The sequence below is a fragment of the Paralichthys olivaceus genome, chromosome 1 (assembly GCF_024713975.1).
Source record: "Paralichthys olivaceus isolate ysfri-2021 chromosome 1, ASM2471397v2, whole genome shotgun sequence".
NCBI lineage: Eukaryota > Metazoa > Chordata > Actinopteri > Pleuronectiformes > Paralichthyidae > Paralichthys > Paralichthys olivaceus.
This window is the reverse complement of record NC_091093.1, coordinates 24,044,585-24,060,344: the sequence shown is the minus strand read 5'-3', so window position 1 is coordinate 24,060,344 and position 15,760 is coordinate 24,044,585. Positions and strand designations below refer to the sequence as shown.

Sequence of the window (15,760 nt, the reverse complement as noted above, 5' to 3'; positions counted from 1 at the left end):
GGTGTGGTTTGTTAATAAGCTGATGGGCAGAAATTAAATTTAAAAATAGATTATTGTTCTAACAAAATATTTGCAAAACAAACAGTTTGGGTTTCCAGGATATTTTGTGGCCATATTTCACTTTCATTGCTGTAAGTTTATTCACTAAACTTTAGATTAATTATTGAAAAAATACTTCAAATGAATCCACAATTTTAATAATTATAAGCTTTTATCAGAGTTGTTTTTAAAAAGTCGGTTATACGGGTTTACGTAATGAAATATATTCATAGTGTATTTCAATACGTTGCTAAAAGTCAGCACATTGACATTAGTTTTAGAGGGTGCCATCGTTTAGTTTACGAATGTTCACTGCTGCTTTGGGTGTGGGTCCAAACACATACAGTATGTTGTTGTTTGGATTTTCTATCGATTATCTATGGGGCGTGGCTGCCCGCTCGGTCTTGACAGTCAGGTGTCCTGTCTGAGTGGACTTTATCCTGAGTGGTCTTTTTTTTTTCTCCAAGTGTGTCAGTGGCTCAACAAGCAGTTGAAGCTAAGCTGATTACCAAACTGTCTATTTCTGATGTCAGTGGAGGGATCTTTCATTGGCTTAGCCAGCGAACTGTGAAGTAAAGTCTCCCAAGGTTAATGGATCCCTGAACCTCTGCAGACAGCACACAGTTGCGAGAGAGAATGAGAAATTTTAATTATTTTTGGTAATCTTCATTTTTGTTTTGTTTCCTTTGCTAATATTTTTTACTTTTTACACATAGTGAAAAACTATCCAGCCAGCAATAAATGACCTAATAAACTATCATGATGCCTAAAATTTCTATTGGCATATTTCATCAATTTGCTTTCTATGCAATGAATTTAAAAAAAAATCAAGTTAAAGGTTTAACACATTCAGCAAATTGAACGTTTTCTCTCAGTGTAAATGTAGAATGCTAACACACTAAGTATATTCGGTGACATGTACACATTTATAACCAGCCAGTTGAATGTGTTCCATATTTTGAGATCTAAGGAAATCAGTGTCTCCTGCAAATGCAGCTAAAATAAGGGCAACTTTTTTTTTATTATATTATTAAATCACAACTGTCTTTCACAAGATAGAGCTACTACTTTTTCTTCCACAACAACCTGTCAGATTTCATTGTCTCACTGTTTTTCATGTCATCTGCACCTACAGCAAAGTTTGGATCCCATTGATGAGGTGGCTGCCCTGATTGCTGCTACCGTGCACGATGTGGACCACCCGGGCCGCACCAACAGCTTCCTGTGCAACGCGGGGAGCGAGCTGGCCATTCTCTACAACGACACAGCCGTGTTAGAGAGCCACCATGCAGCTCTGGCCTTCCAGATCACCACGAGAGACGATAAGTGCAACATCTTCAAGAACATCGAAAGGTGGGAGATCTGTGACACCTGGTCACCTGGAGAAAAAGTTGTCATTTTCTGTTATTTGCTCAACTGAAGATCACAGAATCACCAAAAACAGAACGGAGTCAAATTTAGCTGTAAATTAGGTGAAAGCAGTTCTAGTGTGTGGCTTCAAGTCTGAAATAAATATTATTGTATTTATTTACATATCTGAAGTTAGTATTTAAAACAATAGTTTTGAGAGTTTCTTTGAAATGATATTTTAACAAAACTACAAAGTTTACAAATTTATTCAGCAAATTGAAAGTTTTTGTTTTTGCTTGATCTGTTACCTCAGTGAAGCTGAATAATGCAATATTAATAATATTTTAAAAAATTGTTATCACTCAATTCATCTACTAATCATTGCAGCTCCATATTCTTTTCGGAGTCTGTTTATGATACAGACAGCACATGAAGTGTGTGTGTGTGTTTGTGTGTGTGTGTGTGTGTGTGTGTGTTGACAGCGGCGGGGTAGTAATGTGATTTGAGTCCCAAAGCAGAATAGCTCACATGTGCTGGTCCCCTCAGAGGGGGAAGGTGAACAAAGCTTCCATTCATTGCTACTGTCATGGCAGTCAGAGGAGGAAAACTGTTCACACGGGTTTCTGTGCTATTTACCACTCTGTCATCTCTCTGTTCCCTCTTTATTCTCTTCTCTCTCTCCTGCCTTCACCCCCTTCTCTCATCTGATGTCTGTCAATCTCTCTCTCTCTCTCTTTAGGAATGAATATCGAACACTACGACAGGCCATCATTGATATGGTGCTCGCAACGGAGATGACTAAACATTTTGAACACGTTAACAAATTTGTCAACAGCATCAACAAGCCACTGGCTGCTCTGGAGGAGAACGGGGTGAGATTAAAAATGAAGATTTCCAATGTTAGCATTTTTTGCAAACAGATCCGTGTTGAGTCAGAGCAGGAAGGACACACAGGAGCATTCAGATAATTCATATAAACACATTTATATAAACACTGTACTGTCATTGTGTCACGTGCTGTTGAAGAATCACACTTCAACAATACACATGCAACAATAGTGTCAGAGCTCTGGAGATGGGGATACTGGTGCAGGGGACTTTGTGGCCTGTTGTTGCAAATATCTTTGCAGGGGGAGAATTTTACAACCTGGTAACATCTTTCTCATCTCTGTGAGGAATGCTCAACACAGACATTTAAAATTGCTCTTGCCTCTTAAGGGCAGCAATAATACAAATAAATGATCCGACTGATGATTTGTCCCTAAATTCTTATATTGAATCCAGTCACTGCCTGAAAACTTTCACATGTGTATGAGTTTGATATGAGGTCAAAAAAGAAGGTACAAGCTTTGATAAAGAGTTTTAGCTGTTTTGTCACATGTCTGCTGTAATTGTGTAGTTAACTTGAGATACCTCAGTCATGTTGGAACCTTACTTCTGTCATTCTTACAACACAGGATTAGGGCCATATTGAAGTTTAAAAAAAGAGAGATTGTATGAGAAGTTGTAATTTAATGAGAAAGAACTCATAATAGAAATAAAAGATAAGTTTTAATTTATTAATTTTTTTATGTATTATTTTATTTCTATTATGCTCAATCTTTTTAAGTCCTGATAGATATGATTATGTGATTCTAATATAATGTTGATTGTGAAACTAATAATAAAGTTTAACTTAACAAGATGCTCCACATTCCTATTTTCAACGCATGCAAAATTATGACCTTATTCTTGAAATCTATTGTTTGTAGTCTAAAAGTGGCTCTCGTACTCCAACGTACCATGCACTTCTGTTTAACGTAATTGATGGTGAATTTGACCTTGAAACATACAGAAGCCTGCAATCATGTGACTGCATGAAGCATGCTCCACTCGCATGTGTAACTAATATCTATCACACACTGAATACAGGCTCTCCTTTTACATTAAGAGAACTAAGACATTATCTGATTCCAGTGGCAAACTTTATTTTCCCATTTTGGTTCATGCACAGACACACTGAGCTCATTTTTAACCTATTCAGCTGCTGTTTGCGATAAAGAGCTGTCACTAATAAGCAGAACTTACTTCTCTTTTGTTTTAGGGAAACAGTGATGAGGAATCTGTCAAAGGCGTTCTGACGTCCCCTGAGAATCGCATCCTTGTCAAGCGGATGCTGATTAAGTGTGCAGACATCTCCAATCCATGCAGGCCTCAGGAGCTGTGTATAGAGTGGGCTGGACGCATCTCAGAGGAATATTTTGCACAGGTACGGAGAAAAAAATATAGTTGCTTGTGGTGAGAGGAGAAAGATCAAGCAGCTCCACCTTCTTTCTTTGTCATTTATTCTTTCATGTATTATTGTGAGTGATGATCACTCGTGCCTTCATCTCTGGTACAGACGGACGAAGAGAAGAGACAAGGTTTACCAGTGGTTATGCCAGTGTTTGACCGAAACACCTGTAGCATCCCGAAGTCCCAGATTTCCTTCATAGACTACTTCATTACGGACATGTTTGATGCATGGGACGGTAAGACTGCACAGTACAGACACCTACAGTGCAATAATGATCATTAGTTTTTATTTTATCCATTTTTTCTAGAGGGAATGTAGAGGTAAAAACAAGTGACAAATCTCATATTGAGCTTCAACTCCTTATATCTTCTCCTCAGCTTTTGCAGACCTCCCCAATCTTATGCAGCACTTGGACAACAACTTCAAGTACTGGAAAGGCCTGGACGAGAGAAAGCTGCACAGCCTACGACCGCCTCCAGAGTAGGCGCCGCAGTGTTTGGCCCTGGGACGCCGTGGTCCGGGGCAGCCGTCCTCTCTCCTACCGGGGCTTCTGTCCCCCTGCCAGCCCAGCCAGCCAAAAGGGCCTCCTCGCCTTCACTCTCCTGCTTCTGTAGCACGCCAAGCGTCCACATGTCCGTCGATGCAGAAAATCCACAGAAGGACTACCTGACAGGCAGTTGCAGCAGTAAACGTTGCTGGCTTTACAGCCCTGTCAGATGAGAACTGTGACAAACAGACACAAACGGCATCCTTATGAACTTCTTGTGCCTCTCAGGCATTTGGAGTGTAGCTGGTCAAGAGACATAACTGAGAGAGGGTCCTTTAAAGGCCTTCTGGCAAAGCATCCGTCCCCCGAATCACCATGTGGGCTCTCCTGTTTGCCTGTGAAGTTGCTGTTAAGTAAAAACTGCTTGTTTACTGAAGAAGAAGGGAGGAGCGGATGGAAGCGTGGTCTGGATATTGTGTCCAATCCTCCTCCGACCATATCATCACATTTGATCTCCATCCCTGTGCTCGCAGCAAGGCAGGACTGCTCCTTCTGCCCCTGGAGGCCACACCATGAAAGAACACTCCAATGCTTGTTTTGGGCAATATTTTCACGTGTCCTTCAGAAACACATCTAAGTTGACATGTAGCTGTCATCACAGACATATGGGGGGGGATGCTTTCTTTCTGGGTCAGGGAGTGGATCTTAACTTCAGCCACTGCTGAGAGACGAAAACCTCAACATCATAATCATAGGTAACTAATTACAGATGATTTGGTATGTTAATTTTTCGTAGATGTTCCATATTTTCTATATTAAAATTCATAATTGAATTAGTTGATAAATAAATAAGAACAAAAATGAATTTAAAAAAGAGAAAGAGAAGCCAAAGCTGTTGAAGACAAATACTACTATAACTCTCAAAAATTTACAATTATTATTCATATGAAGCATTACCATATTAAACATTTTATTTTCTTATCAAAAGTACAGTACCAGTTTGAATGAACACTTTTGTATTGCACTGTAAACAATATTAGAAATGTCTACGTCTCAGTGATTTGTCCAGGGATGGGATGTTGCATTGGAGAATAAGCTGTTATTGTTGATCATCAGGAGTCTGTGTGTGTGTGTGTGTGTGTGTGTGTGTGTGTGTGTGTGTGTGTGTGTGTGTGTGTGTGTGTGTGTGTGTGTGTGTGTGTGTGTGTGTGTGTGTGTGTGTGTGTGTGTGTGTTGGCTGTAGGTTCTTGGGTGCATTCATTGTTGCAACAATCCCTTACTCTTGGTTTAATGCTGTAAACCGCTTGACATTTGACAACAGCAGAAATATGTGAAAACATTTTGGACTTGAAAATTTTTTCTCCCAGAAATTTTTGTATCTGGTTTATCCTACTGAAAAGACTGCCTTATTTTATACAATATTTATACAGTACATCCCACTGTGCAACTGCAACGGACATCTGGAGTTTTTATTATAACGTAGTCAGAAGGTTATGTTCAAGTAAATCTCAATATTTTTATAGACAATGAATTTTACACTGGATTTGCAGCATATGAGATCAGCCACTCTAGCTATCTGAGTACCTGTGAATTGGATGGCCACACAGCATGTATACAGAGAACTGAATGGTTAGGAAGGATGTGGATCGCAGAGTTGTCTATCACTGTCTTTAAGCAGTCTCCTGGAGGCCGGCTTGCATTGATTTTTGATCAAACATCATTCTACTTTGGCCACTTGTCCAACGCCCTTATGCACAAACCCAGGGAACAGCTTTTTGTTCAAGGTTGTTTTCAGATTAGGATACTAATATATGTTAAAGATTGTTGCTTATTAAGAATATTTCCTCTTTAAACAGTATATAAATGCCATAACAGCTAAGAAAATGATGGTTAATAAGCTGTGTTGACCATGGTTATCTTTGTTTCTCTCTTATGACAGAATTGTACACTCGATCAGGGGATTTGTTTGTTCCTTCTGATTCACATCTTGGTCTGAAGGCACGGAAAAAATTAGAAACTATTCAATGAAAAATAAAAAATAATGTCAATTATAAGTTTGCTGTCTATTTCCTGCAACATGTCAATGTCTGTCCTCTTATTTATATTATCTTTCTCACCCATTCTTTTACATTGTTGTTTTAATTGTAACCATCTTCATTTTCAGGTTATGGAATGACCTAGATTGAATCAAAGATTTTTTTTAATAGAGGCATAATGCATCTCAAACTAAATGTTATAAAGAATATTTATACCTGGTATAGTGGGCTCATTGTATCCAACAATGCATCATGAAAACTAGTGTTCAACCAATGGTTACTAACTGAGGGATATATCAAACATTGTGCTCATGTTGAAATACAAGAGGAGAGAAAAGCCCCTGATGGGGCTCAATAGAAGCCAGCGACCATCAGATATTTGAAAAGAACTGAAAGCTACTAAATGTTTTCTATTTATTCATGTGGAAAATATGCTCAGTGTGATATGTACCAACTGATGTTGATGTTTAAATTGTGCGACAACAATGATGAACACAGAGAAAATTACCCCAGTTGTCAAGAAAAGTGTTTTAGTTTTTTCATCACGATACCTCAACACCATGGCCCCACTCCTTCATCGCTACGATACAGTCAAATGCACAAGATAGCTAAACCAGTTCATAATAACACATTAAGTGGTATTTTACACATGCTAATGCCCAGGGACAGATTTCCTAGGTGAGGGACAGGGGGGTCTGGACTCCCCTATCCAGAGAGTTGTCCCCTTCAATATCATTGACATCAGTTAACTAAAAACAAAGGATGTGTCAGACACATTACTTTGATTCTACCACTAGAATAAAACACATTCACATTTAATCAGACTGCATACTGTTTTAGTCCCATCCCAGTTGAATCTTGAATCAAACCCAGGTCACCTTGGTACTTGCAGCTGCCTTTTCTAATGCACATGTGAGGCAAGAGGTCTCTTTATAATTAAAAAAATCTGAATTTTCAATACTTTTTAGAGCTGTTTGCTTTGTTGAAAATGTCACATGTGGATTTATGTCCCAGAATGAAGGCTTTCATTCAAAAAAAGGTGTTATCTTTTATAGATGACAATGGAGTAATAGTTCTTTAATACTGTATTTAAGATTAACGTCACTAAAACAATTAGTGTTGCTGTTATTTTAATATCTAGATATAAAATTAGTGGCTTGACAACTCCAGAGTAGTATGGGTCTGAAGAAAGTATCTAGTCAACTTTTTAAAAGGGCAGTATTTGTGTGTTTCCATTTTGAATTATAAAAACTTTAGTGTTATGAACGAGTTCTAAAGGAACCAGACAGTGGCCTGGGCTGCACCTTTAAAAGGGGCCCAGCTGCTCTTTAATGCCCCTGGTCCCAAAGCAGGTTAGTGCAGCCATGGACCCGAGGCAACGCACTGTATTTGTATAGCTGATAACTTGAATGGCTGAAAGTCTCTTTACCTTCCACGTTGTAGAAGCTGAGTCGATGTGTTTGCTAACGACCCGCACGTGTGTCTCTGACTGAGGCGCAGTGTTACATAAAGAGGAAACTCCTCTTTTCCGCCGGGTCACACTTTGCGACAACACGTCAGAAGAAGTCGCCGGAGGAGAGCAGACTTATGGCGGCCGTCGTCGTCGTCCACCGTCAACTCCATTAGAAACTGTTTTTATGTCACTGCAGATCCGGTGGAGTGGTGCTATGTCTTCGGGAATGACTGGACAAACACCGTGAGTGTCCGTTTTCACATTAATTCGGTAACGCGAGTGTCGCTGCACGGGCCGGCTAAGCTAACGCAAGCCACAGTGAAGCTTTAGCAACAGCTAGCATACACGGTCGCGGCCTGCTAATAAATGTTAGCCCGCATCTTGGGATTTGTGCGCTTCAAAGTCAACAACAGCGGGATTCTCTGGTTGTGTGCCATCACAGTAACCGGACCCTCGAGTCAACTTTAGTTTTTAACCAAATACCGTAAGTAAGAATGTTTAAAACTGGATCGTAACTTGCTGGGCAAGCTACCTTAGCGTAAGTATTGGGCAGCGCTGGCTAACTGAACCAGCTAACTGGCTTAGTTAAGAAGAAATAATCAGTCGTTAACTATTATCCCTGGTGATCTGGAGCAAAACACAGTGTTGCTATCTTTGTGATAGAGATTAAGACTTGATGAAAACACAGTGTATTTGAGGTTTCCTTATAACAGCGCACTGTTTGGTACATCTACACAAAACAGTGTCGTTGTTTCAGGTGTTTAATGTGTCTCCTCTAATGTTTTACTGTTTGGGGACATCAACATGTAAAATTGGCTCAACACGTGGCCCCTCGTTCATTTCCATAGCAGTTTGTGCTTCAACTGTTTGTGAGTTTTAACATGAGAAAGTTGACATCGGAAAAGTTTTGTACTCAAGTTAAATTCAACTAATTATCTTTAGGTCTGGTCAGTAATTGGAATTGTGTAATGCTTATGTGCTTGTGTGATATTTTATTTTTGGTTTTATTCTCAGGTGCCTAAGCAGCAGATGGGATCAGCGGGCTCAACCTAAACAGAGTGTAGACGTGAGGCAGCAGAGGAGCAGTGAAAATGCAGCTCACCCTGTTTCATTATCTGGAGTCAGCAGCACGGGAGGATCAAATGCAACACTTTCCCAACCACAACAAACGGGAGAAAACCCTGCGCCTCAGGGAGGGGTGGAGATGGCTGCGGCCATGGCTGCTAAAATCAATGCCATGTTAATGGCAAAAGGAAAGCTATTGACTCCTCCTCCATTACTTGCAAAGGTGCACAAGATTTAAACACGTTACAGATAACAGCATATGTCTTGGTTATGCAGTCATTAGAGGACTTACAGTCTGCCATGTCATTTCAAATATATTTTAGATCACAAGTGTGCCTGTGCCAACCACCACAGAAGAGATGGTAGTCACAGAAGTTGACATAAATGATGTACCGATAAATTGCCGGGACCTTCTTACTAAAGGAAAAACACAAGAGGAGGTAAGTGAGAAGGGGCCATGGCACTGTTGCATTTAAAACATCACATATTAGATAATTGGACAATGGGGGGGAAATGATGTATTCTAAAAATCCTTCTCATCTCTTTATTTATTGTTTCTCTCAACTTTTCCAGATTCGACAGTGTAGTGGAGCAGTCGTCTCAACAAAAGGTCATTTCATGACTGACAATGAAAAAGGGAATGGTGTAGGGTATGTATTTAGACATGTTCCTGCAAAAGTTGTTATCCATAACTGAAGTGTGACATCACTAGATAATACCTTACCAACATGCAGTTTGTAGTTATATGCATCTTATTATTCGTTGGACAAGTTGTTGCAAACTATATAAGAATGTCATTTTGCATACTTTCTTGCTAAGAAAACATATATACTAGAAGTGCAATGTTAATTAAATAAAATGCATGTTCATGCGAAATTAATTTGTAAGTGTTGCAGTGGTAATGTAGAAAATGTGTTTTGTAGTTCTGTGTTCATGACTTTCCGATTTGCTTTCCTTTAGACAAAGACCTTTGTATTTGCATGTCCAGGGAAAGACCCAAGATAACGTCAATAGTAAGTGGCAAAAATTTTTTTTAAAGTGTTCAACATACAGAGTCTGTCATTGTTGACGTTTGTGTATCAGACATCTGAGTTGACTTTTCTGAACATCAGAGGCTGTGATAAGGATAAAGGAGATCATCTCTGAGGACCTGTTGAGAGCATCAGCAGCATCCGGAGGACAACAGGTGCCTGTAATGCCTCCGCTCACGCTCTACCCTCAGCCTCCTCGACCTGTCATCCCCTCTTCTGCACAACGGATGCCAAATGCCAACTCAGTGCCAGGCCAGGGACATCGGCCTTCCGCTCCTTATTCAGGGGTAGGTAGACATGACATCTATGTTAAAGTTTAAGCCCCTACAAACAGTGGTGAAATGCAGAGCCAGCCCTATAAAAGTGAATGTCAATGAATGGGTGATTTCCTCATTGCTCTCTCAAAATGTATTGTTAGGTAATCGCACAATACACCCAGGGATACGAGTTAACATTATATGTGGAGCACTTTTGATTTATCAGGATTTGAAACACTCCCACATAAAAATAATTACACAAAGTAACATACATACTGTATAGTGGGGTCTCATGTTGAATATCTGTTCTACAAGGTTTTAATTGCATTAGAGTCAAGCTTTTATAAATGGAGGTAAAGAAAGTGAGGCAAGTGAAGACTATGTTGCCATCACTGATACCCACCTCCCACATTAAATAGCAGAGAGAACATCCCTGGTCTACAGTGAAAAGCCTTGGATCACTGCATCTGCTCACAAGGCTCTTTTACTACTAGCCAACTTTATTTTAGATGTTAGTAAACAACTTAAATGTTCAGGATCTTTTAGTAAATCTCATTTTTTTCTTATCCCCAGAGTTTTGTGCATACAAAGATCTTTGTGGGTCTGGACCAAACATTGCCCTCATTTAACGTGAATGAAAAAGTCGAGGGTCCGGGAGGTTCATACCTGAGTCACATCCAGACGGAGACGGGGGCTCGAGTCTTCCTTAGGGGGAAAGGTTCTGGCTACATTGAACAAGCATCTAAACGAGAGTCTTTTGAGCCGCTTTATGTTTACATCAGGTAAGATTCCTCTTTCAGGGGAAAATATATCATTGAAACTATTTTCTTATTAACATTATTGTAAATCATTAAGCAATACCTATTTACATGAATCATTTTTGGAAAATCCATACACTTCTTTTGGATGTTCAGTATAAATTTCCACCATTTTAATCCAGCTGTTTGTGAATCTTAGAAAACCTGTTTAAATAATCACAAACATGATAAAAATTGGCTCACAGGGCCAAACCTAAAAGTATTTGGAATAGAGCTAAACGATTGCAAGCTCCCAGGGGTTAATTCTTAACGAATATCCATATGACATTCACCGCAGAAAATGTTGTGAATCATGGGTGAGTTGACGGAATAACACCAATGCCCAAACCTTTTGGTGGTCTCTGATATTGATATTTCAACAAACATAACTTGTTTTACAGTCACCCAAACACACCTGGATTGGAGGCAGCAAAGAAACTCACTGAGAGTCTGCTGGAAACTGTAAGTTTATGATAACTGCCATCATAAATAAAGTTGTGGAGCTGATTGGAATTTGATCAAAGTCTAATGGGAGGTATAAGAAGGTGAAACTATTAAAGCGTATAGTTTTCACTGATACCCACCTCCAAAAGAAAAATGGGTAGCGTGAACCACCTGATCTCCAGAGATAGGTTTTGAGTGCTCTGCACCTACCCACAATGCAATTACTGAAAATATATCACTAAAACCTTTTTGTATTTGTATTCAGGTATTTCAATACTTTTTATTTTCCCTCAGGTGAGAGATGAACATACCCGAATGGTGTCGGTGTACACGGCCACAGGCTCAACACAACGTGAGTATTCTGTTACACACTCTATCTGAACAGGCAAATTCCAACAGGGTGCCCAAATACCAGGTACTAACTGACTGCATTCTTCCTGTGGTGATTAATCCTTTGACGTCAGTAGTGGCTCAACAATATGTTGAAATAGTTGGTGAAATTATTCAGAACACCCTGTTATCGAACCATGTGATATAAGCTGTTAACGCCACATTCTGTACTTTCATTTCAGCATACCCAGCACATGGATATCCACCTAATAGCAATTACTCTAGCCAGGGGTCCTGGTATAACTACCCAGCAAATGGGTATGCTGGTGGCTATTCAGCGTATCCAGGAGACCGTGGTTATTGGAGTAATGCAAATGGTCCACCAAGTCATTCTAACATGTCGACAAACCCTCCATCTTCTCAGGCAATGGTTCAGTATCCGGTGTGTCCTAGGAAACCACATCCCTATCTCGTCCAGGTAATTGATTAAAGCTGCCACACTTACTATAGAGAGCAGTTTAAATCTGTGCAAACACATCACATGGTTCATAAAACGAGTTCAAGGTTTCAACCTCGTTGTTTATACAGTAATTCGCACAATGAAAGGCCTACAAGGAGTACTTTTAGTTTTTTACAACCCTGCTGCAGCATCAGTGTATGCGTGTGTTGGATTTGATCTACTTCAGGATCCTGGCAGCAGTGAGACAGTGGATGAAGGCTCTCTAAAGACCCCTCCTGACCCGGGAAGTCCCAAACGTCAATTCCATGAGGCGGCTAAGGAGGAGCAGGTAAGCTGAAGAGTATCACCCTCACACATTAATGAAAGTTAATCATGGCCATTGATATGAACATGTCTTTTATTCATTGATTGATCTGTTAAGAGTTGTTGCTGAACCATGACTCTCTGGTCAAGTGTTAATCTAAACCACAACAATCAATCAGTCCACCGCACAAAGATGCATTTCATGAAATGACTGTTTTTCATACATTTCTTTTCTCTTAACTTATTTTAGAGTAGCTGAGTCACAAGTTACATAAATGTTATTTGCTTTGCTCGTAACTTTAACCGTTTCCTACATAAAGGTTTTGTATTAGAATAATATATTCTAGGTATTAAAGATGTTTAAGGTGTTAATTATATTAACATAATTAAATACCTCCACCACACTTAAAAGAAGTAGCTTGAAAGATTACGTAGTGTTTTGAGGTTTATTCTCTATTTGGCTTCTTCACCTTATGTTCAATTAAAGGGAACTTTCCAAAATGTTGTGACTGTTATATTCCTTCATATCTGGCGTACTTGACATGGGTCTTAATTCCATTCATTGTGGTCTAAAATAAATAAAATTGAACTTTTAGAACCTGTAGAAACCCTGTACCTATGACACAGGCTGAGAGGTCTGATTACAACTCAGAACTTTCTCGTCAAGGTCTGACTGACTCAGACAAATGGCAGATGTATGCACTGTAGAAAAGTATTTTAAGGGGTCGTGGCTTTAATATTTTTTGGGAATTTGAGTAAAGAGAAACAGATTTTAAATGGAGAAGAAGGAACATTTGGTTCCAACTAGTTCATTTCTTAGTTTTTTTGTCCCCATACATGCAAGAGGACATGGACTGCTGTTTAAACAGGGGTGTCTTGTAGTTAACAAAGCTGTTTTTTGATAAGGGGTAAATGAAAAATCTTGTTTTTAATCTAATCCAGCCTTTCAAATACTTAAAAGCATTTAAGGTTTGAAAGTAGAGTTTTCACATGCTGAAGTTAAAGTTTTATTTTTCATTTCAGCCAACCAGCCGCTCTCTAGAGGGTCCTGCTCATCAGGAGCCTGCACTTCCTGCCTCCAGTGTTGGAGAGGAAAAAGCTGTAGAAAGGTCTGTTAATAGATCTCATTTCCTTTGTATGTTATTCTTCACAAATCTTGTGTCGTTAGATACTGACATTCTTCTCTCTTCAGAATTCTGATGCCGCCGCCACCACCTCTCTTTGTGGCTCCCGCCCCTGTTGCACGCAAAAGGCCGAGAGAGACAGACGATCAAGCCGTTCTGCCCGGCAACACCGTGCCAATGGGTATGCATTTGTTTATGTCCTAGTATTCTGAGAGCCCGATTACTTCTGTGGTGTTGCATGAAATGGCATCTCCCCCCGTGGAGGATGGGGGAGGAGTGGGAGACCTATGTGAATCTCTCCGCTGGCAGAACCCTCTAACACGGTCTTCTTGTATATGTTTTTTGTCTTTCCCTTGTTTTCTCTCTCAACATGTGTCCCTGGACCTGCCTGTTATGGATGTGTGCTGTGCTGCCGTTTCATTTGATATCTTCTCCCCCCGGCTGTGGATCAAACGAACTCAAAAACCACCGCTAACATGGGGCTCCTCAATGGGTTTCCTTTTTGTTCTGTTCTCTCGCTTTGTCTCTCCCCCCTCTCTCTTTGTGTCTCTCCCATGTCTCCAATCTCCCTTCTCTTTTCTCTCTCTTTTTATTGTGCCCATACAGGTGTTCAAGAGGATGTGTGTGAGAAGAAGTCTAAAGTGGACAAAGATGCGTCTGGGCTTGTGCCCTATGGCGGAGACTCCTCTGACGAAGAGGAGGAGAGGACACACAGCAGTAAGACCGATAACTCCTAACCCTTGCCCTGCCCCACCCCCACTGTCCAGGATAATTGCAGACAAACTCTACAGTCAGTATGTCTCGGCAGTTCTCAAACTCGACCCCATAAAGGGAAAAATCCACCTTTGTGTCATCACACACAGTTTGAAGACTACACCAGTGTTTTTTCATAATTTACTGACTACAACAAATTGTGGTATTGCTATTTTCCTTGTCAAATTACTTTAATTTGCTTCCATCCATGCAGAATAACAGTTGTTTGTTCTCTCTGCATATTAAAACCCACTTGTTTGAAGTAACTGGTCATCGACAACCAATGACAACGCTTCGTGAGGTTAATGGTGTTAATATGGAATTGATTAGGATTGGGCAATCCCTCAGATGATTGATCAGTGAGGGACGACACAATCACTAAAATAACTGATGTCAAAACAGCTCTTTGTAGATTTAGGTGGTGATGATGAAAAAAGTTAATCAGTCTCCGGCCCTCACTCTGTTTTTCTCGCCAATTCTCTTTCACATATGGAAACGCATTGAAAACTCACTTCTACCATGGGTCTGTGTGTTCAGACAAAATCAGAAGCAACATGTGCGTTTCAAACATTGACAGATGAGTTTCAGGCTTCAGCTGCAAATAATAGACCTGACGTGCAAAGACAGTTCAACTGGCCACAATCCAACACATGGAAAAGTGAGCACACATTGTTTTCAAAAAAAGGAACAGATTGAGTGACACAGAATAATGGTGATTGATGAAATGAAAACAGCTCGGCATGTTGGTGTTCTTAAATAGATAATTTACTCTTGCTATCAGTTTGGTAAAGTACATATAATTATAAGCAGGTTAAAGATACTTAAAAAAACACTGGTCTGTTTGATCTTTGAATTGGCACTTTGATGTTTGCTGCTTTCCTGGACTCTTAAGGTTTTTAATGTTCTTGTCCTGTTGTATTTTTACTTTGTGCGCAACTTTTTTTTTTCTTTCTCCTAGCTTCTCAGAATGCCTTTCTTTGATCCCTCACACAGTTGGTGTGAATTTGGTGTTTTTAAATATCCACTTACATAGAAAATGTAAATATAGATACCCTGCAAACTACAACACTGTTATTGTGTGTTTGTTTATGGCCACATGACATAAAATGCAACACATTTAAAACATGTGGCCTAATGTCCTTTCAGTCCTTGAGGATGTGGTTTTAGAGAATACAAATCCCCTTTGTGTTATTACTGTCTTTAAGTTTTCTCCACCTCCGTTAAACAAATGGGTCCAGTGAAGCACATCATCAGAAGCCAACACTGTGGAAATATTCATGGTGGATTTTTCCTTTTTTTTTTTTTTAATTTTATTTTTTTAAATATAGAATATAATTTTTTTCCCCCTCTTTAACAGTTTCATTTTTATTTTCAATGCATCTTTTGTTAATCAAGAACAAGCCCCTTATTCCTTCTATGGACACGTGTTCTCTGCAGAGTTACTGATGATATAAGAACATATTGTAAAATTCAGTGAAACTTTTTCTTATCTTGGAAAATGGTGTTTGCCTGTTCCCATGGAATACTATAATAAAAACAACTGAAAACCCCTTATT

At 39.6% G+C, this 15,760-nt stretch overlaps 2 protein-coding genes across 2 annotated transcripts in view; both read left to right on the top strand.

Annotated features, from left to right (window-relative positions):
* Positions 1–6,205, top strand: part of pde8a (phosphodiesterase 8A) — a 41,274-nt gene extending 35,069 nt beyond the window's left edge. The window contains exons 18-22 of the mRNA XM_020080265.2: positions 1,175–1,392; positions 2,129–2,261; positions 3,473–3,637; positions 3,770–3,899; positions 4,042–6,205. Of these exons, the coding sequence (XP_019935824.1) occupies positions 1,175–1,392; positions 2,129–2,261; positions 3,473–3,637; positions 3,770–3,899; positions 4,042–4,148 (753 nt within the window). The 3' untranslated portion in view covers positions 4,149–6,205. The remainder of the gene's footprint in view (positions 1–1,174; positions 1,393–2,128; positions 2,262–3,472; positions 3,638–3,769; positions 3,900–4,041) is intronic.
* A 1,337-nt stretch (positions 6,206–7,542) lies between these two features.
* On the top strand, positions 7,543–15,758 carry LOC109625003 (KH homology domain-containing protein 4-like). The gene is made up of 14 exons (XM_020079998.2): positions 7,543–7,883; positions 8,655–8,928; positions 9,029–9,145; positions 9,279–9,355; positions 9,666–9,718; positions 9,818–10,023; positions 10,567–10,775; positions 11,192–11,252; positions 11,529–11,586; positions 11,807–12,042; positions 12,251–12,352; positions 13,351–13,436; positions 13,520–13,632; positions 14,058–15,758. The coding sequence occupies exons 1-14, from the start codon at positions 7,825–7,827 to the stop codon at positions 14,186–14,188; spliced, it is 1,782 nt and encodes a 593-aa protein (XP_019935557.1). The 5' UTR covers positions 7,543–7,824; the 3' UTR covers positions 14,189–15,758.
* Positions 15,759–15,760: the final 2 nt, after the last annotated feature.